Raw genomic sequence first — 21,629 nt, 5'->3', positions numbered from 1 at the left:
TTCTTTTGTGGTACACCACTAGTAAGGACATTCATACTCCTCTAAAGATCCTTCACCCATGTTCCTGTAAACAACTCTAATGAAGACCATTAGGTTAAGAAAATCTGGTTTGAAAAAAGAGGGTAATCAGAGTGAAGGGCGTGGGACAAGGGAGGACAGTGGTGGCATCTAATCCTCAGAAGAAGAATAGCCTTATCGTGAAGCTATCAACCTCTCAGAACAAGGTTGAAAGCATAGAAAACCACCAGTAACACAATATGGGGTGTGGACTGCGGGGAGAACATGTTTATTTAATATGTCTTCTCTTTTGGAAAGATGAACTTCTTACCAGAGGGTCAGCAACATAGCTACACAGAATGCCATTAACAGCAGAGTCCATTGCTGTAATCATGGGTTTGCAGGATGTCATCTTCTCTGTGATCTGTGGAATGGGGAACATTCACTGAGCCAGGCTCACAAAAATCATGCCCTAAGTCAGGACCCCTGGCTGGATTCCCGAGTGCCAGAAGCCAGGAGGGCTGACAGCTGCTGAGCACTGAGGAGATCTATAGCCGACACAGTGACATACGCTTATAGCAAGTTCCTTATTCCCCATGAGCCACAGTTTTCCTCATTTGTTGTCTGGAATACTAAGAGCCATCCCATAGAACTGCTGGGAGAGCCAAGGAGCGCGCACACCCAGCCAAGGGCTGCAATGACAAATGAAAGATGCCACGCAGCAAAGGTGAGCAAAGGGACGAGGGGATTGGAGGGTGGGGTGCTCACCCTTGTGGGGAGGCTGTCCCACCCCAAAGGTCCTGGTTCCCCTTATTTACAAATCTCTCAATGCAGACAAGTATAACAAGTCTTTGCGCTACAGAACTCCGCTGGGTTTGAACTGTGCACCGGTTCCTTTCCTAACTATGCATTTAGCCACTTTGGACCCCCACAGCATCAAGCGGAGCTGCACATACACCCCCAAGATCACAATATGTCAATTCACCATAACAACCTTTACATATAGCTCCCTATGTACATTCAAAAATGTCCTAGAGCACACCAGGGGACTTGAAGGAGTGATGGAGAATGGGAATCCGGACTGAGCTGATTTGGGGAATATGCACAGTACAGTAAACTGTGTTCTCCGAGTGACCATTTAAGGAAAACCCTTAAGTACCTTCTTATGCCTATGCATAATTGGACAGGTATATAATTAAAGTCAGACACACCATGGGGAAGGACATGTGAAGTGAATGAAAACTTCCATAACCTGCGTCTTTAATGAAAAGTGAAATCATCCCCGTCCCATCCCTAGCAACTAGCTCTTCCTTCTGAAGACCCCATATGAGGAAGCCTCAACCAGTAACCAGCTGACCTTGCGGCTACCTCAGACAGCCTGCTGCTTCCTATACCTTTGAATAAAATCCTTGCTGCTTTGATATTCATTTTTTTGGGTTTTCTGTACGAGATGCGGAGGAACTGAAACACCAGGTCCAGACAGGCACTTTTATACATCTCCAGTTGAAATGACCAGGATTTTGGTATCCTTCAGAATTTATACTAGGAAATGACTCTCCTGAGATATGCACCCTTTATGCTCATAAAAGACAATGCTACTTACGGCGTACAAGACCCATTGCAGATAACGTTCAAAGTAACCTACTATTGTTCTCCCAAACTTCTTTGTTTCCTAGAAAGAAACCGAAGATTAGAACCATTAATAAAAAGACTAGAGCAGTGGTTCTCAACTTGTGAGGTTTCATATCAGATATCCCGCATGTCAGATATTTATATTACAATTCATAACAATAGCAAAATTACAGTTATGAAGTAGCAATAATTACGGTTAAAGGTCACAATAACATGAGGAACTATGTCAAAGGTGTTTAGTTTCAGACCCGGGCACAAGGGACTGAGGTGCATCTCTAACATATCAAAGCAGACCTGACCTCCAGGTTCTCCTAGCATCCCTACAGTCCTGACCTGGCATGCCCTGCCCACATTCCTGAACTCCACCCACAAGCCTGAACTCCACCCACATCCCTGAACTCCACCCATAAGCCTGAACTCCACCCACAAGCCTGAACTCCACCCACAAGCCTGAACTCTACCCACAAGCCTGAACTCCACCCACATCCCTGAACTCCACCCACATCCCTGAACTCCACCCACATCCCTGAACTCCACCCACATCCCTGAACTCCACCCATGAGCCTGAGCTCCACCCACATCCCTGAACTCCACCTGCAACCCTGAACTCTCCACCCACAAGCCTGAACTCCACCCACAAGCCTGAACTCCACCCACAAGCCTGAACTCTCCACCCACAAGCCTGAACTTTCCAGCCCAGGGACCCGGCTGCCCTTCCTCCAGAGGCTCTTCCCTGTATAATCCAGACATTTTGGTCTCATCTTTTCTTCTCCTCCTTTTCTGTCTCTGCATGCACTCCCTTTCTCTTTCTGCTCTTCCTCCCCCACCCGTTTCCATGACGACTGCAATGGCCTTGGTCCTTGGGGGCAACGAACTCACCTGAGAACAGTTTCCCAATAAACCTGCATTCAATATACTCTAATCTGGCTTGAACTGGCTGGTTTCACCAGCGGAAAAAGAACTTATGAAAGGGATTGCAGTATTGAGAACCATTGGACTAGACATACCTAACGGGTATAGCCACTTCATACTCACAGGGCGCTTTATCTACACATTTGTTTAAGAAAAGAGAACTCACTCCAATAACGATGGAGGAGAGGTTACTGGTGAGGAAATGCTGAGCAGAATCCAAAGAGGCAAGGACCTTCTTCACTTCCTCCTGGAAAACAAGAGATTTAAACAGACAGTTTGCAAATCAATTAGAGTTCCCCCAGACAGGCCAATTCCAGGATCCCCACTCCTCTTGATCAAAATCTGAAGGCCCTGGATTCCTCTCTATAAAATGGAGTGGCACTGTCAATATATATGCAATCTGCTTGTGCACATGTCTGGTACTAGGTACCTGCTCCTTCAGTAGCTGAAATACTGTGACATAGCTGTGTGTGTTAACAATAACAAATCAGGGGGTCTAGACATGTTTGTGGTAGACAAAACCTACCCCTCTCCTGTATGTTTCCTTCCTTCCCTCATTCATTCCTTCCTTTCCTTCTTTCTTTCTTTCTTCCTTTCTTTCTTTCTTTCTTTCTTTCATCTGCCTGCCTTCCTTCCTTCCTCCCTTCCTTTCTTCCTTCCTTCCTCTCTTCTGTTTCCATACATGGATTGATCCCATGCCTGTGCTCACTAGACAAGCATTCTATCACTGTGCTAAATCCCAAGCCCCTCTATTCAATATATAACTGTTTGAACCCACCCACAGACACAGAACTCTTGTTGATGGATAGCTGTCTAGTGGCTAAGGACTATAACATCACACTCTGGCTCAGCCCTCTGAGGACAGGAGCAAGAGATGAACTCAGAGTGAGGACACACTCTGAGGCTACATGCACAATGGGTCTTTGATGGGAATCCCCTGGTCGTTGGTAAATTCACACTGCCAGAAGAACGGCATTGATGACTTCCTTTGGAGGAGACAGCTGACCTCCTTCAAGGTTGTCCAGCTAGCTGGTTTTTTCTTTCTTTCTGAAAATTTTGAAAGCTGACATCTGTTGAAGCATCACACCAAGAGGCAGCCACTTCAAACCCATGTGACAACTTGTTACAAACAGGAAAAAGAGGCTCCTTTTGCACAGAGGTCCAGGGAAACAGAGCTGGGCAAGTGAATCAGAACTGAGTTCTGTCTACTGCTCATGCCCCAAACTGGGTTCCAATAGGGGTGCAACATGCAACTGCAGGCCTCATCCTGAATGTGCAGAGAGACTGTGAGCTCACAGTATATTACCAGAACCCCTTGGCATGGGACAGACATGTATGAAATGCACTGGGGCCAGGAACACAGGCATGGCCCCGGAGACAAGCAAATGCACTGGTCTTCAGGGGGACTGTGTCTCAATATTGGGCTCACTAAAGAAAGCAGAAGGAGCATTTTTTAAACTGTGGGGTTCACACCACAGAGTTTCTATGAGCAGTCTTTCCAGTTCAACAAAGATACTTATTTCTGATTCATCCACCGCAGTTCTGCAATATAAGACGAACGCAACACAGCCTCGGGGCTCGGTTTCTGTTTCAGGGTGCCTCTTGTGGTGGAGTGATGGACCTAGATACTGGTGCTCTTCCTGGCACAGCTTTCCAGCTATAGGATGGTCAGTCCTCTAATCTAGGAGTTTGGAATCTGTGACTCAGTTAACCTTTGCAGCAGAGAAGGGAAAGATCTACTGAACATGTAAGGATTCTTCTGATCATTCTTCCCTAAACAATACAGGACACCAGCTATTTCCATCATATTTCTACTGCACTGGGTGTTGTACACAATCTAGAGATGGTTTTAGTACAGTGGAAGGTGTACTTTTCCAGGCTGAGTCTTTTAGGGGATAAGCAAGTTGAAAAGCCTGTGGCATACCCAGCAATGATGGTGAACCTGTGTGGTTAACAGTGCTGTGGCTACCATTGACATGGTACAATCTTTATAAGGGTAACCACACTTGGTCTTGCCTCCTATACAGCAAGACCAGGACTCCTGAGACTTGCATTTAAAGAAACACTTGGGAGAAGGGAAGCCATGGGAAAGCCAGGTTGGTATTCAATACTCTGGACACCTTTATCTAACTTAAAGTACTTGAGAAAATCACTACCTCTGTAATTCTAGGTGTGGTACTTGATAACAAACCTCATGAAAGAAAATCAAACCCTTACCGGCAACTTGCTGCTCGTTTGCTTAAGGGTCCAGACACTTTGTTTTAATGTATTCTGGTGGAGAAAGGAAAAAGACTTCAAAATTCTCATCGAAAATATCAATACCATAGGCCTTGAGTCAGCCCCTCTCCCAATATAGACCAGATCTGACTGTAAAGCTGTAATGGCTGCATTCTAGAAAGTAGGGCAGACATGAGCAACAACATGGACCTTAGGCACCACTTGTGAGTAAGAAAAACTATAGTATAAAGACAGAATCATATTCAAACAGTTTGATACCACACACAGCATACAGGAACTCCTTCAAAAAAGGTTTAATTGGTGGAAAAGCTTTTTTAAAACAGAGTCTGCCCATCAAGCATGGTTTACCTAAATGATTTAGGTTAACTGGGCAAACTTTATCTGTTAAGAGCCACATTGCAAATACTTCAGGTTTTACAGGCCATACTCTATGCTTATAGCAACAGCAGCCAGAGGTAGTTTCTAATTAGTGTAATGACTGTGTCCCAGTAAAACTTTATTTAAAAGAGAAAAACTGGCAGCAGGCTGGGTTGGGTCAGGCTGTGGTTTATAGGGGGCAGTTTGCCAGCCCCTGCCTGATTAGATGATAGATCTATGGCCAGGTTGTCCTAGCTCTGAAAAGACCAGGGTGTTCTGTCTACTTGAAGAAAAGCATTGGAGAAAAATGCAAACAACAGTAAGTATGCTCACATATGCTCACTGTGTTCTAGGTATGCGCAAAGACAGAGAACTGCAGAGAGCCAATGCACAGTATATATGAATCCAGTAGGAGAACCCTGTGGAACTCTAGCAAACCAGGAAGTAAGGAGGGGAAGAGACAGAGACAAGTGGAGTGGAAACTAGATCTATATGTACCTATATCAGAGAGGATGGACTTGCGTACATCACAAGCCTGAGCAACTATCCTAGGGACCCAGTTTCCACACAGTTCTCCCTTTGACCACCACAAACAGGTCTGGGAGCAAACATAGCATTGATACCTCTGGTTTCTGAGTTCAGAGGTTGGATATTTTCATGAACCAAGTGATAGCGATGTAGAAGCTACCCCAATATTCCAGCATTCTTCTCACTTTTATTATTCAAAACCTTACTGTTTGATCAGGACACTGGGACGTCATTATGTTTAAGAGGGACAAAAGAGGGATTTGAAACCAGGTCTGTGGAATCTCAAACTGCAAACTACCTTTGTTTTCTATAGAACTATAGAAGCGAGGGGACAGAAGGTTGGACGGTTTGGGGGTAGAACAGAGGAGAAAGAGAGACAAGCTGTGGATGAAGCCAACAGAGCTAAAGGAGACAGAGGTACTTACCCTCACCCTCACAAATTTCTAAGCAGAGGATGGAGAAAAAGAATTGGAGAATATGTCAGCACGGGCCCCGAGCACAATCATACCACCCAGGAGGCCTACTAGCTGGAGTGCAGGCTAAAGTGAGGTGCTGGAGACGACAGGTGTGGGGTGAGTCTCACTGCTCACACCCTTGTGGAAGGAAGAGAGGGAAGAACAGAGGAGGAAAGCACGATTTAAGGTTGTGGTTTTTAAAGCCCCGCTCCATATTCGAGGCTAAGGCTGAGTGGACAGGCCCTTGGACACATCAGAGTGTGTGTCTTGAGGCTATCAGCCACTAAACTAGCTAATGAGGTGCTGGACTTCACTCAGGCTGCCACAAAATGCCACGGGTTGTTAACTGTTACCAGTGACTGCTGCACAGGAGGGACGTGCTGCTGGTGGATGGCTCGAATGTTCTGTGCATCCATTAAGAAGGCCTGTTTCAGATTTCCGTCAGGCTACAAAGAGAAGAAAACATGTAAAGATCAGCCCCATCCTTCTGGCCCACAACACAGGCTCTTTAACCATAAAGGATACCAGAAGACACCACATAACTACAGGATCCCCTCTTAGACAATCAGGACAATGGTAGGCATCAGGGTTAGCCCAGAGACACAGCGCCTAGACAAGACAGCTTCAGACTATGAAGCCACAGATTTGGTAGCGATTCGCACTCCTAAGCAATTCCTAAACACAAGATGCTGTCGTCGCCTTTCCTCTGCCCCCAAATGACAGAGCCACTAAAGTTCCCTGTTTTACTGTTCAGAAAAAAACAAGGCTCATTTGTGAATTAAACAAATGAATTCACACTTAAACGACAGTCAGTATATGATCTATAAGAATCTTGTAAGGCAGGTATAATTTCTGCCTCCATTTTACAGACTGGGAAACTAAGGCACAGGTGGGTAAAATACTTTGCTCAAGCTACTAGTATTAGGAAGACACGAAGTCAGGGTTTAGACCTGGGTCTTCCTCTAGAGCCCAGCTTCCTTGTCACCACAGCCTATCATTTGTTAGAGGGGACCAGGCCGGCCTTGTAAAAGAGCTGATCTGTGGGCTATGATGGTGCCTATGCCCAATCTTCTATGCTCACTGTTGGTGATGCAAGGCACAACTCCGTTACCACTCCTTACAATGCAAGAAAAATGTATGTGTGTATACATACATGTGTGCATGTCTGTATAAATGTACACAGGTATCTTCATATCTGTGTACATGTATGTGTGTATGTCTGCATGTGTGTGTATGTCTGTATGCTGTGCGTATATATCTGCATATATGTGTATGTCTGTATGTGTCCCAACATGTGAATGACTGTGTGTGTATATTCTGTGTATCTGTATATATGTATGTGTATATCTGCATGCTATATGTGTATATATCTGTATATATGTATATGTCTGTGTGTGTCCCTATGTGTGCATGTCTGTATGAGTGTGTGTATATTGTGTGGATGTGTGTATGCATATATATATATATATATGTATGTATGTATGTATTGTATGTCTATGCATGTATACATGCTGTGTATGTGAATGGGTGTGTAGTATATGTGTTTGGAGTGGAGGTAAGGGTCTATGAAAGCACATGCAAAGGTAAAAGCCTTTTGGACCATGTAGGGACAATTGCCAATGGGACCTCTGATGCACTGGTGAGGTGCTTGTGAGACCCGATCAAGCCATGGTGACAGGGACCTCTTTGTGGCTTCCCAATCAATGCTATTGACATTTGCTGTTCCAACTATGACAGTATTTAACCAGGCTACTCAAACTCACCAACTGGTTTGCTTCTGTTTCCAGAAAAGAGGCAAATGTCAGCAGGTCCACTTTGGTAGGGGGTTTCTCAGCCTAAAAGGGAGGAAATGGGAAAACAAAACAAACATAAAAACATCTTATAGACAAGTATAGGTTGATGTCATTATGCAGGTGAAGGCAGGCACAGGATAGAATGAGGCCTGTCATTGGGTTAGAAGGAAGGATGGCGGGAGAAAAGCTTTAGAGGAGAGAGAAGAGCCACAGTAAGGAGGAGCAGGGAGAACATGGCGGCAGATGTTAAGATTCTTCTCTGCGCATAGATTGTTATAACTAGTTTTACGGGATGGATGTGTACAGGATTTTGTGCTGTCTAGATGGGCAAATCATATCTTATCAATTGGATCAGAGGTTATTGTGTGGTGTGTTCTTTCATGTGGCGACTTAATTGAGTCCACGGTAAGAGGGTCACTAGGTAAGTGGTCTCTGTGTGAAACTGGTGTGGCAACAACCTGCCTTGGGTACTAGATAGGTAGAGAGATTGCTGGCAGGCTCAGAGAGTAGCCATCTGCAGTGTGAGATGGGACGGAGCCTAGCCGGTGAGATGCTTTGTCTACTGAGATGAAAATATCCCGCAGATGCCTTGTGGCCATATGGTGTGAGCTCTAGCAAGGATAAAAGAAACTGCTTTTATATTTTTACTGCAGCAGACAAAGGCTTTTGAAATCTGAACCATCAAAAGGGCCACAGCCATCAGGGAACAAATAAAGCTAGAAACTGTTACATAGGTGACTACATTTGCATTTCCTATGTATATATATTAAATATACACACATATTATTTCCTATATATTATATATATTATTCATCCATGAAAAAGAATGCAACAAATACCACTGTAACTCTAAAAGCATGTTCAGCAGAATGATCTAGAAAAGTAAGTCACAAAGTATACATTTCTACCTCTATGGGTTATATGGAATAGAGCACAGATGGATGCAGCCAGGAGTTTGGAGCTGGGGAACAACTGCTTTTGGGTAGAGTGCTTCCTGAGGGAGATGAAACAATGCTGGGGCTGGAGGTGCTAACTATGAAGACACTAAATGCCCCTAAATTGCTGGCCTTAAAAATGCTGACCTTTATGCTATGTGAACCTGTTACTATGATAAACACAAGTGCAAATGAAACACATGTGTGCAATACTCTAATTTCTCCCCAAAGACCATGCATCTGTATCTGACTCATACCTCCTGTAAGTACATGGAATAATTGATTCTATCTATCCCAGATTGTGCAAAGTCCTCGAGGCTCTTCCTTCCTGTTTTGTTCAACAGTTCGATGCTGTCAATGTTCACATTCAGCTTTTCCAACTCCTTCACTATGTCTTCAGAAAGCTGTGTAATAGAAAAGCATCCTTTCAGTCACATACTCAGAGCCTTCAAGAAGAGTGGGGGTTACTAGATCAAGAGAGATACATAAACTTTGAGAATCACCACCTCTTCTCCACCTCCATATGCATCCTCTCTGGAGGTACAATCCAGAGAAGAAGATTACGTCTCCACCCTTAAAGACCTCAGTGCAAGAAGCTGAGTCATGAGAGAGGGGCACATCTACTTCGTCAGAAGACCAGGCAGAGAGGACTCAGTGGAAATGGGCTATCGAGAAGAAATGAGCTCTAAGAATCTAGACTTGACAAGCAGAGAGGCTAAAAGGACAGAGCAGGCTGTCATTCCAGGGAGGAGACCTACAAGCACCTGGGTAGTAAGACATAGGAGATATCTTCCGGGAGACAAAGGTCCTGGGAATGTGGGGTTGTTTTAATAGCCAATCAGTAGTTCCCATCAGTATACAGTGCCTGGCTACCATTCTCAACTGTTACATAGTGGGGTACAGGGAAAATATCCCATGGCATGTTGGGCAAAAGAGTATAAAAAAGATCTGCTTAGGACTTTGTCACAGATGATGTTTTATTTATGGAAATATTTAGTGCAGGTCCTGCATATAAAACTCAAATAAGTCTATCAAACAAGAGGTCCTCTCAGTGGAAAGCTGTAGAGCCAGTTTGGTTCCTCTAATGACCTTCCATGATGCCAAACTCAGCAGGACCTTCTCCCCTAGTCTTTCTTTGGATCTATCTATTCATTCTGGAAGCTGAGAAGACTTAAAAAGGCCTCCTAGTAGGAAGATTGAAGATGTCTAACCTAATTGTTCTCTAGCTCAAGAGCAGAAACTCGTGCTCTTCTGTCCGTATGCTCTGGGGTAGCCTTTCTTTGGCATCTCAAGATACAACAAGGGTACAGGCTAGAACATACAGTTAAGACAGTCATTCTTCTTTGGACCCATCCATTCTGCTCCTTGTCACATAACCCATTCAGGAGTCCTGGGGTGGCAGGGCTTAAGGTGTAAGGAATGAAGACAGTGGCCACCATATTTTTCCACCTCTAATTCCCAAGTCCAGGACCTGGCAGACTAGAGGAGCTGGTCTTAAAGAGTAAACATCCCTGGAAAGTGAGTAGGCATCTTCTTGTAGAGCATACTCACTTGATGAAACTAAGGGTTTCATCTTACAGGATACCTCTTTGGAGGGTCTTGCATAGACTATAGAAAAACTGTGAAGAAGATAAGGACAACTGGTTGGCGGTGAGAAAACGTTTGGAGAAGAGTGAGGATTACAAACACTGCCAGAATAAGTAGATCTCATGCAAGACTAAGGGAGAAAGTCTTGGCCCATTGGCATTACTGAAAGTCATTAGAGGAAGAAAGGGAGACATAATGGTTCTACAGCTTTCCAATGGGAAGAGCTTTTACTAGAAGAGTTTTTGATGAGTTTTGTGCCCATTGTAAACTACGTGGTGATACTTTCACACTGTGTCTTAACTTCTGTGGGCTTCACATCAGACTTAACCAAAGGGAAGAAATACACCAAGTTCAAGTTTATAACTGGCTCTAATGACTCACCCTCTCAATGTTGAAATTCTCAGTGATGTTGAAGACATTCTCAAGCTGAAAAGTGGCATACACTCCTCGATCTCTTTTGCAATCCCTATGGAGAGAAGCAGAGAAAACATGACCAGTTCAGCGGATGGTAATTTCTGGCTCTCGTTAAAGATGAAGGAAGAGGTTTGCCATTCAACAAACTAATAGCATTTCTCCACCTTGCCAAAAGTGCATGATAGGAAGTGAGTTACCCCAGGTTTAGAGGGAAGGGAATATCGTACACTATTTCAAGGCTTCCTCTAAAAGCCAAACTAAAGACAAATAAAAGATTTTTTTTTCTTAGAGTGAGCTCAAACAATGGAGAGCCCTTGGATCCTCAAGACTGAAGTTCTTTTGGTATCTTGTCAGATGACCATGAATTTGAGGTCCTGAAGCAAGACCTCTGGAAGTCATCTGGCACCTCCACGTATGCACCCATGTGGTTATTGAACATCAAAACAGATTTATGAACAAAAGTGGAAAGACCCAAAGGGGACCATGAAAATAACCAGGTCTTCTACCCAAAAGGAAACACTATAGGGAAGAAGATGCTTCTGGGGGAAGGATGCTGAGTGCTTCAATGTCTCTTTAGCTAACTGACTACCAATGGGAGGAAAAAATGAAAGACAAGTTTTAAAGTGAGGGGCCCATTACACATGAGGAGTCTGTGTCATGTTACTGGGGCAGGACTTGTAGATTTAAGGTTATAAAAAGGTTGGAGATATCTGTGTATTCCATTAGCTTAGCAGAGATATTAGTGACGAAAGTCAGGATGTTCCACCAATGTTCTTACGTGTCAAGGGTGGAAAATGCCTATAAATGAACAACAGTAAAGGGCACTACTGCAAACACATGCATCTCACTTGGCTCTAACAACTCCAAGGAAATTTTTTTGTGGTTATGCATCATACCGAATGGAGAAGAATTAAACTGTCTGGATCCACAGGAACTAGATTGGACCCAGGTGATTTGATTACAGGATGCACAAGCCAGCCCTAAATTCTCTCATTATTGTGATGTCTGTGACATGAGCTACTCTCTGAGTTCTTAAAGGATCCTGTTAATGTGTATTATTGTTACCTTAGCCAGGGAGTCTTAGGGAATACCAGGACAAAAGGATTCAGAAATCACCAAGACCAGGTCACAAGGGCTTGAAAAGATGACACTTTGGGGTCATCTTCTATGATATTTTGCTGAGACTAGAAAACAGCTTAGTTCTGAAATTAGAACTTCATACCATTAAGAGGGGGCAAAAGCCACTGAAAATAAAATTCTTATTCTTAACAACAATGAAAAACATTGTCAACAGGAGCCTTGTAGGAGATTGGTGCTACTAATGCTTTGAATCTGTGTATCCAGATGCTGAAGACCCTTGTCCCCAATTGGCTTTTGATCTATCAATAAAGATGTCCACAGCCAATGGCTGGGCATGGGGGTGGGACACTGAGAGTTGCGCGGGTAGGGTAGGAGAACAAGAGACTGGAAAAGAAGAAGGGGACATAGTAGAGCAGGAAATGAAGCCAACTAGCCATGTGAGTTTTCAGGTAAGTGGCCACTGGCCAATCCCCTGATCGGGCATGAGGGTAGCATGGAAAGGTTTAGAAGTACCCAGCCTTTGAAGTAGCCAAGGCATTTTAAAATTAACTGGTGCATGTGTGTGTGTGTGTGTGTGTGTGTGTGTGTGTGTGTGTGTGTGTGTGTGTGTGTACGTGCGCGCTTTCTATTCCTGGATCCAAGATAGTTCCTGGGCTGGTCTGGTATTGTGGCCCACTCAGAAGCATAAGGTGGGGTAACAAAAACTACCTACAACAAAAAAATGTCTATTGCAAGAATTAATACCTGTAGACTTGCTCAAAGGTCATGTTAATGTCTGGGTTTTTGAGTAGTATGCCTGAGAGATAGAATTGCCATTGATCGTTGAGCAGGTAGGGAGTATCCAAAACCTGGAACAAACACAAAAGTTGTTTTAAAGACAGCTATACAACTAACTCATACAATCAAATGTATCATTTGGTTAGATATTTTTGGGATATTTTCTACTGTGATATTTCATATTCATTTCAGAGTCAAAATGGGAAAACAATGGCACAATTAGAATAAATAGGTTGAACACCAAAGTTAGCATTAATCAGAACAACTGAAATTGTGTTTTTAGAGCAATGCCAATTTATTAGACACAGGAGAAAATGGGGCAGACGATTTGGCTTAGAAAAACAAGATCAAGTCATAAAGCAATCGACTCAGTCCCTCGGGACAAAGTGAACATTTATTTTCCAGTTGGCCATGAGGGTGCTCGCCTTTGACCCCTGCATTCCAGGGGCCGATGCGGGCGGGTGTTTGTGAGTTCTAGGCCAGCCAGGGCTACGTAGTGAGACCCTGTCTTCAAAACAAAACAAAACCAACCATCGCTTTCCAATTCTGTAACACACACATTAAAGAAAAACACCAGAGTGTGTGGCTGTGCGTCTGCTATCTAAGAACAGGCTCCATACCGCCTTCCAAAACGCTTAGGATAAAGTGTTCCAGATTTAAATTTTTTTTTTCTGATGTTAAAATATTCACACAGGTGTAAAGAATATGTAAGGTCTAGGACCCGAGACCGAACATGAAGTTTACCTCTGTTTAGGTATTTTCTTACACACATAACTTGAAGGCAATGTTCTACCAATCTTTTTTTAGGAAGCTAAAAGAGACACTGTGATCCATTGGGGGGTCTCAATTTAGTTTCTCTTGATAAAAATAAAAGGGGGAAGTATAGATAAATAGGTTTCAAACGTAAGGATCTGTGGCTGGAAACATGGCTCTGTAGGTCAAATGTTTGCTGTGCAAGCGGGAGGACCTGAGTTCAGATCCTAGCACTGATGGAAAGGAAGAATGTAGAGGTGGATAATGTTAGCACCATAGGGCAGAGAAGGGCAGATCCTGGGGCCTTACTGGCCAGCCAGTATAGCCAATTAGTGAAATCAAGATTCGATTGAGAGCTCCTGCCTCAAAATGTAAAGTGAAATAGACAAAGACATCTGACGTTGACTTCTGACCTCCATATAAGCATACACAATGCTACATACACACAAACATCACAGACAAACAGCAGACACACGCACACACAAATCAGAATGTATAGAAAAATACTAGGAAGCCAGATATATGAACATGATTAACGAAGGAAGTGAAAGTACACACCGAGTCCTGGAGTCTTTGTGAGTTGATCTCAGGGAAAGCAAATCTGAAATTCAATTCTTAACTGTGCCTCCTTGCTATCTACCAGGGTAAGCCTACTACCGCGCGCGCGTGTGTGTGTGTGTGTGTGTGTGTGTGTGTGTGTGTGTGTGTGTGTGTGTGGTGCGTGTTCTAGTTATTATAAGCAGAACTTCAACTTGTTGAATGAAAGCAAAGTCCCTATAGTTTTTTAGTTGATAAAACCCACAAGATATGGTGAGACCCAAGAATCTGTCCAAGCCTCTCATATTAAGTAGAAAATCATATTTACCTGTAGTAATTTCTTGTTTTCATAAGGTTCACAGAGCAACTTTTCCACATTTGCACCAACAACAAAAGTAAGAACCACAAGGATCATCAATATCCAGCAAAAAAGGAAGCTGAATCCAACCCCACTGGAAAAAATAACAAACAATGTGAGTGATACCTCTGAGCTCTCGCTAACTCCCCCTACTCATCACGCACAGTGGACCTGCCGTCTCCAATGCTTTTCGGTTAAAAATACCTTAACCTTCCACAAGCAAAGAATCTTAGAAAATGCTTACAGAACACTTAGCATGATAGCCTTGGGTCTACCTGTGGTCTCGCAGGGTCTAGAGCCTGGACTCTGGGGTCAGCTCAGAAGTAATTCTGTGATAGAATTATGTATATAATTGTCTGTCTATCAATCATCTATCATCTATCAATCTATCATCTATCCATCTACCTATCCTCTATCTATCTATCTATCTATCTATCTATCTATCTATCTATCTATCTATCTATCTATCTATCTATCTACCCTATCTATCCATCCATCCATCCATCTATCTATCCATCCATCCATCCACTCACCTACCTACCTACCTACCTACCTACCTACCTATAGAAGCATATGTAGGAAGTATAAGGAGGAAGTGCGCCTGTGGAGATCCATACTGACAACTTCACAGGCTCTAGAATCACCTAGGAGATAAGCTATGAGGCACACAAGCAAGATATTGTCTTGGTTTGCTTTCTACCGCTGTGATAAAACACCACGATGAAGAGAATTCATAGAAAGACTTCTTTTGTTTATAGTTCCAGAGAGATAAGGTTCGGTCATGGTGGTGAAGCATGGGAGTAAGCAGCGGACATAGTGGCTAGAGCAAAGGCTGAGAGCTTTCATTCCAAACCATGAGCAGGAAATAGAGAGTCCACTGTGTGGAGGTGACCTTCATTCACATTGTATTAAGGTGTCTCTCTTCATATTCAACGGTTAATTGATGAAATGGCAGTGAGCTAAATGCTTAACAGATTCTGATTGTCATTAGTGTGACCCATTACTGTCCTATTGTTTTATAAATCCAAAAGAAAAGGTTAATGCTGTCCTCTATCCCTAGACAGTTTAAGATTGCATCATTATCTTACTGCTGATTGATTGTTATAAAGATCTGATGGCCAATAGTTAGGACAAGAAGTAGAAAGTGGGACTTCCGGGCAGAGAAAGGGACTTTGGGAAAAAGAAAGAGGACAGTCTTTTCATCAGGAGACAAGAAAGGAGGGAGACATGCCTATGGGCCTAGAAGGTATAGCTAGCCATGTGGTGGGACAGAGCTAGATGGTAGGGTTAACTTATGTGAGCTGACTGAGAGTCTGTCCAGCTTAAGCTTGAGCTTTGAAGTATTGAAAGGTCTCAGTCTCTTTATTTTTGGCTGGTGGGGCACCAGGTTCCTGCAACAACACTGGGAATGAGGCTTCTGAAACCTCAAAGCCCACCCCTAGTGACATACATCCTCCAGCAAGGCCATACCTCCTAAACCTACCGAAGAGCTCCACCTACTGGGGACCAAGTATTCAAACATCTGGGCCTATGGAGGATATTCTTAGTCGTATCTGTAAAGGGTTATTAGGATAATTGGAATGGGACCATCTACCTTAACTGTGGGTAACACCATTCCATGGGCTGAGGTGCCAGGCTGATGCAAAAGAGAAGACAAGGCAAACACTAGCATTCTCTCCTTCCTGCTTCCTGCCTGTGGTTGCAGTGTGATCCTCCAACTCCTGCTGCCATGACCTCCTCGCCATGATGGGTGTGCCCTTAAACTCTAAAAACATGTCCTTCCTTGCTTAGTTGCTTACCAGGTACTGGTGTTACAATAATGAGTAAAGTAACTCACATAGCACCATTGAGGTTCTGAAAGGAACCAGTGTGGTTCTGTCTCCACAGGGGGACCATGGAGTAGAACAGTGGATGGGGACTGGGAAATCTCAAGGAAGACCACAAGGGACTGAAACCCAGGATGAATACAAACCAATTTCTTCTTGAAGAAATACACTTTTGGCATAATGTGAAGGATGAGATGAGCAGTTGTTCACAATGGTGAGACACCACTGCAGAGGCTGTTATGGTTCAGGATAGTGACTTAATGAGGCTGTTGCTAATGGAGAGAAGCCAGTGGATGGATGAAATATAACACGAAAGGCAATGGGATGAAGAGCAGAGGGAGGTAGCAGGGATACCGATGCTCTGTGCGAGAAGAAAAGAGGAAATGGACCTTGGTCATATTACCGGTGAGACAATGTGACAGTGTGGTGGAGGCGTTCAATGTGTTTGGAGCACACACATGGGATTAGAGGAGACTTTAGTAGTATACGCATAGAAATGGTTTCTTAACAATGGGGATGGATGGAAGGGACAAGCATCCTGGGGCTGACTTAGAGGACTTGAAGAATGGGTGGTGGAAAGAGAGCCAGTGATAAGAGAGCAAGGCAGAGAGCCAGAGAAGCAGGAAGGGAAGCATGTAGGTGTGAAGTTGTCAGCTGGGAATGAGGGCTTTGCACAATTGCAGAAGGGAGTGCTCAACTGGTGAACACTGCTGCCCCCACTGTTGTGTAGAACAGAAGTTACTGTTGACTTGAGAGGTGGAATGAAGGGGGACGAAAATAAATTGGAGAGGGCCTGGGAGCTATTGAGAGTTGAGAAAACAGGAAGCAATGTAGACCGTGCTGCTGAGAAGTCTGGTGTGTGGGGAAGAGTGTTGTAAGGGAATTGTTGGTAGACATTCTTTCTGTTTAAAAAGGGAAATAGACAGAGTAGTTGCCAGCCTCTATTTTCCAAATATGTGTTCACACAGATCAGTGGCATAGACAGGTGTGGGAACATAGATCAGTGGTATGGACAGGTGTGGGCACATAGGTCAGTGGTGTGGACAGGTGTGGGCACATAGGTCAGTGGTGTGGACAGGTGTGGGCACATAGGTCAGCGGTGTGGACAGGTGTGGGAACATAGGTCAGTGGTGTGGACAGGTTTGGGCACACAGGTCAGTGGTGTGGACAGGTGTGGGCACATGGGTCAGTGGTGTGGACAGGTGTGGGCACATAGTGGTGTGGACAGGTGTGGGCACATAGGTCAGTGGTGTGGACAGGTGTGGGCACATAGGTCAGTGGTGTGGACAGGTGTGGGCACATAGGTCAGTGGCGTGACATAAGCCCAGAGTAAGAACACACTGATGTGTATTACAAGGACCAGGAGAGAGGACGAGCAAGAGGAGAATGAGGAGGAAAAACAAGAACCACAAGAGGAAGCAAAAGCAAAACTGTCCCATGCAGAAGGGCTGGTGATATCGCTCAGTGGTAAAGCATGTGACTAGCATGTATAAAGCCCCAGGTTTGACTCTAGGGACAACAAAAAAAATGACGAGAGGTTGGGGATTTAGCTCAGTGGTAGAGCGCTTGCCTAGCAAGCAAAGGCCCTGGGTTCGGTCCCCAGCTCCGAAAAAAAAAAAAAAAATGACAAAACAAGAGAAAGGGGAGGAAAGGATATGTAGTGAATACTCTGATGATTAGAAAGACCCAGAACAGTGACTACCCAGTCCTGATCTGTGTGGTTATGATGGCACGTGACCCCTATCTTATCTTGGAAACATTTCTTTTTTTCTAGAAAGCCATAATAGTCAACCTAGTGCCCAACTCACAAGTGCTTTTACTCAGATCAACTTATCTATCCTGCAGCTGGACATTCAGAGCTTCCCACAGTTTTGGGTTTTGGAGACAGGGTTTTTCAGTGTAAGAGCCCTGCTGTCCTAGAAATAGCTCTGAAGATCAACCTTTCAACCTTCTGAATGCTATGTCCACACCACCACTACCACTACCTGGCCAGACCTTACCACCTTAACACAAATTATGGAAACACATCCTTGCCCAGGAGGGATCTTCCAGAGCTCGCGCCCCTTCCGTTTAGAGAAGCCAGAATGTGAATTATTAGACAGAGGGCATGACAGTGTCTCTGTGGCCTTTGCTAGAGTCTGGAGAATCTTGAAAATGGGCACACAGCTATGCAGATATAACTATGTGATACCATTGACTCTCCTGGGGTTAATTTTTCCTCTGAAGTCTCGAATGATGATCTGGACACTATTGTCAAGAGCTAAAGAAGGAAGCTTTGTAATGGGGTTCAAAGAAACATACTCAAAAAAGCTTATAGTCAGTGCTGGGTCCCCTAATCTCCGAGGAAGCCTGAAATTCTATTCTGTGTTCACTATTGTATCCCATTCAGTCCCTAAGATGCACTGGGGCCCCTCAGAAGACACAATGAAAGAACCCCTAGACCTTCATGAGGAGCTTTTGGGAATCAATTTTTGGAAGAGACCATGCTTCCGAGTAGATGATGTCACTATGTGCACAGAGCTTGGGGGGAGGTGGTCTCAGCAGAACTGGAAATAGATGCCGTGGCTTCTACAAGCAAGTACACAGTTTGGAAGCAGGCACTTCAGCCTTCTCATGGGTCTGAGGTGAACTTCACTGGGAAGCAGCCTTCCCTTTGCAATTGTCCAGCTGTTTACCAGATGTCTCAGGGTAGAATGTCAGCAAGCATAGTCAAGCCTGCCATGAGCACAGGTGGAGCTCAGTGATAAAGACGCCCTCGACACCTGCCCCTGTGGCCCACCTGTAATGAATCTGATGGCATCTGAAACGCTTAGCATTTTTCCTGCCTCCATCCCAAATTTTTCTATGAGCCTTTGTCTCTGTAAAGACTCCTTAATCTACAGAAAAATACCTAAACAGAAGTAGCTTGTAAGCCTTCATCAACCTGTGGATAGAGTCTTTGCTCGCTTGCTTGTTCAAAGCCAGATTGTTGTTGTATTTTTTTTTTAACAATCTGATGAAGGGAGTACACTTTTAGGCTAGTTTAAACTGATTGAGTATATATGTCAGCCAAGTGTGTTCCAAACAGCCAGATATTTCGGTTGAGAAAGTCTTAACATTAAACTAATCTACCTTTATCTATGATTAATTGAACAAAAAGCAAAATAAATACATTTTTTTCCTTGCTGGTGTAATTTGTTATTGCTTATTTTCTACCCAGTTGAGAAGTACTCTTATTTGGAGAGCCCTCCCTAAATACCAAGCTAAATACCAAGGGTGCTGACCTTAAATCAAACCCTGCTTTACATTAAGTCCCTGGAGTTTCAGGTTAGCAGTACTGCTAGCAGGAGCCAATGGTGTCTCCTCTGCTCATGCGTGGGTGGGTGATGGGTGAGTGAATGAAAATAACGAAGGAGCCATAGGTATTGTGCAGCTCAAGAAGATTTCCATGATAGCTGCTTTTAAAATGAGCCCACCATATATAAGCAAGATGACTTCAGGGGCTCCAGTGTCAGCCCAAGAGGCTGCAGCTTCCGTCATACCACACTCGGCACCCTCCTCCTCACATGTCTACCTCTGTGTGACAGAACTCGGTGAAGACTCACGCCATGAGGAAGATGCCTCCAGTGTTGGACACGCAGCCTCTTCTGGTTGGGGTGGCACGCTTGTCATAGCCAAACACACCACACAGCAAGCCCAGGTAAAAGAACGTCACAATGAGGGTCAGCAGGAAGCAGACTATTAAGCCACCCAGCCACCTGCAGAAGAGAAAAAGTGTTATCGGATAACGTTTGGTTGTGAGTCTAGTCTTCAATGGCGGGACCATCTCTCCAGTCCCGTTATTAGGTCAAACGGGCAATGACTATATTGGCTGAACTAAGGCTGATGTGGTCTTGGTCATCTAACATCAGACTTCATGACAAGAGCCCTTTCCACTCCTGCTTCTTAACCAAACCAGCCAATACACTTTCCTTTGGCTTTGTAATGCCCCCTCTCTACGGTGGTGGTGAACACCCACAAGCATCACATGGGGCTCATGGCAGACCCAAGCTTCCTCAGGGCTCTGATCAAAACACACCTAAGACGTTCAAACCCTGTCAAATGTCTTAGTGTTGGAAGCTGTGGCAATGGTTCAGGTACATGACAGAGAAAACATAGCAAGCTCCTCTCCCTTTCCCAACCTCTTTTGGGGTTACAGGAATATTCCCGGGCATCATGTTTCTTGCTGAACCAGAAATACTCTGTGTGGCAGATGCATGAGGCATTTAGAATTTTATGAGCATCCTAAATCAAATGTCCACAAAATGCAAAACCTAATTTTGTAGTGGTCCTGGGAGACGTTTTAGGATAATGGCGTCTCAACTAGGTCTTACTGGCATTCCCGGGATGCGCACCAACTTTCCCCGAAGCTGAGGAAGGACCGCTCAAGGCTAAGACTGCTTCCCAACATTGAAGACACTGAAAAACTGCAGTATCTGTTTATCTTGGGGCCTCCTGACAAAAGTGGACGCTAAAGCTTTTCATTCGATTAAAAGCAATTTTGGTAATTACACTAATAGCTACCAGCAGTCCCTTCTGTGGGAGGTTCATTCCAGATATCAGGAAGGCCCAATCAAATAAACTACGGAGCCTGGCTTCAGAGAACTTTCAGGATTAATGAATCAAATGACTAGTTGAAATGTTTTTTTTAAAAAACAAAAAACAAAAAACAAAAGCTTTATGGTCTCCAAGCAAGGCTGGAGGAAGGGAGAGAGAGTAGCTGGAAGGGCAGACAGAGAAATGTGCTATGCTGTCCAGTCTGTGAAACAACAATGACTTTCTGGGGAAGCTGTCTCATGTCTGCTGCAGCATCCTAGCCTCAAAGAAATGTGGCACTGACCCCCGGAGGTTTATCCATTTGCAGTGATCTACAGCGCAGCCAGAGGGTGTGGCCTTAAAGGAGTCCTTTCCCTTTTCTGAGCCCCAAAGTCCTCATCTACAAAACAGTCATGCACAGAACATAACTCAGCAGATGTGGGGAAGCACTGTTGGAAATATCATGCATGAAACACTTAGTGAACATGCTGAACTGTCCCTTCCCGTAAGACGACAATCTTATCAGCTGTCTTGTGTGCTCGTGTGAAAGGGAAGTCAGGTGAGAGAGAGCCTCTAAGCTCTCCAGAGGGCAAGTCCTAAGACTGCATCCTTGAGAGAAGAAAGTACACCTCCCTCCCCATGCTCTGTCTGGAGTGTCCATCACCACCCTCCAGGACCAACCACACAATTGGCATTATTCAAGTCCTGATTACAGCAGCCCGCCCCCCAGCCCCTCAACCGGCAGCTCAGATACCAACCTAGTGGCTTCACATCACAGCTAAGAAAAACAGATTCCAGAAAATACCAGCCTCTGGACATTTGTGTCACAAATCGATGAGGACATTTTTCCCAAATACCCTTCTTGATTACGTTCACACTTCCAAATCCCAACACAC

At 44.3% G+C, this 21,629-nt stretch overlaps 1 protein-coding gene across 1 annotated transcript in view; it reads right to left on the bottom strand.

The window, feature by feature from the left end:
• Prom1 (prominin 1) overlaps nucleotides 1–21,629 on the bottom strand; it is a 92,671-nt gene that overhangs the window by 9,252 nt on the left and 61,790 nt on the right. The window contains exons 11-21 of the mRNA XM_032915997.1: nucleotides 19,764–19,916; nucleotides 14,324–14,447; nucleotides 12,673–12,776; nucleotides 10,816–10,900; nucleotides 9,105–9,251; nucleotides 7,883–7,954; nucleotides 6,473–6,565; nucleotides 4,759–4,812; nucleotides 2,708–2,788; nucleotides 1,601–1,669; nucleotides 329–421 (exon numbers count right to left, since the gene is read on the bottom strand). Of these exons, the coding sequence (XP_032771888.1) occupies nucleotides 329–421; nucleotides 1,601–1,669; nucleotides 2,708–2,788; nucleotides 4,759–4,812; nucleotides 6,473–6,565; nucleotides 7,883–7,954; nucleotides 9,105–9,251; nucleotides 10,816–10,900; nucleotides 12,673–12,776; nucleotides 14,324–14,447; nucleotides 19,764–19,916 (1,075 nt within the window). The remainder of the gene's footprint in view (nucleotides 1–328; nucleotides 422–1,600; nucleotides 1,670–2,707; nucleotides 2,789–4,758; nucleotides 4,813–6,472; nucleotides 6,566–7,882; nucleotides 7,955–9,104; nucleotides 9,252–10,815; nucleotides 10,901–12,672; nucleotides 12,777–14,323; nucleotides 14,448–19,763; nucleotides 19,917–21,629) is intronic.

Source organism: Rattus rattus, chromosome 11, assembly GCF_011064425.1.
Source record: "Rattus rattus isolate New Zealand chromosome 11, Rrattus_CSIRO_v1, whole genome shotgun sequence".
In the NCBI taxonomy this organism is placed as follows: Eukaryota; Metazoa; Chordata; class Mammalia; order Rodentia; family Muridae; genus Rattus; species Rattus rattus.
The sequence above is the reverse complement of the archived record's forward strand: the minus strand, read 5'-3'. Positions and strand labels throughout refer to the sequence as shown.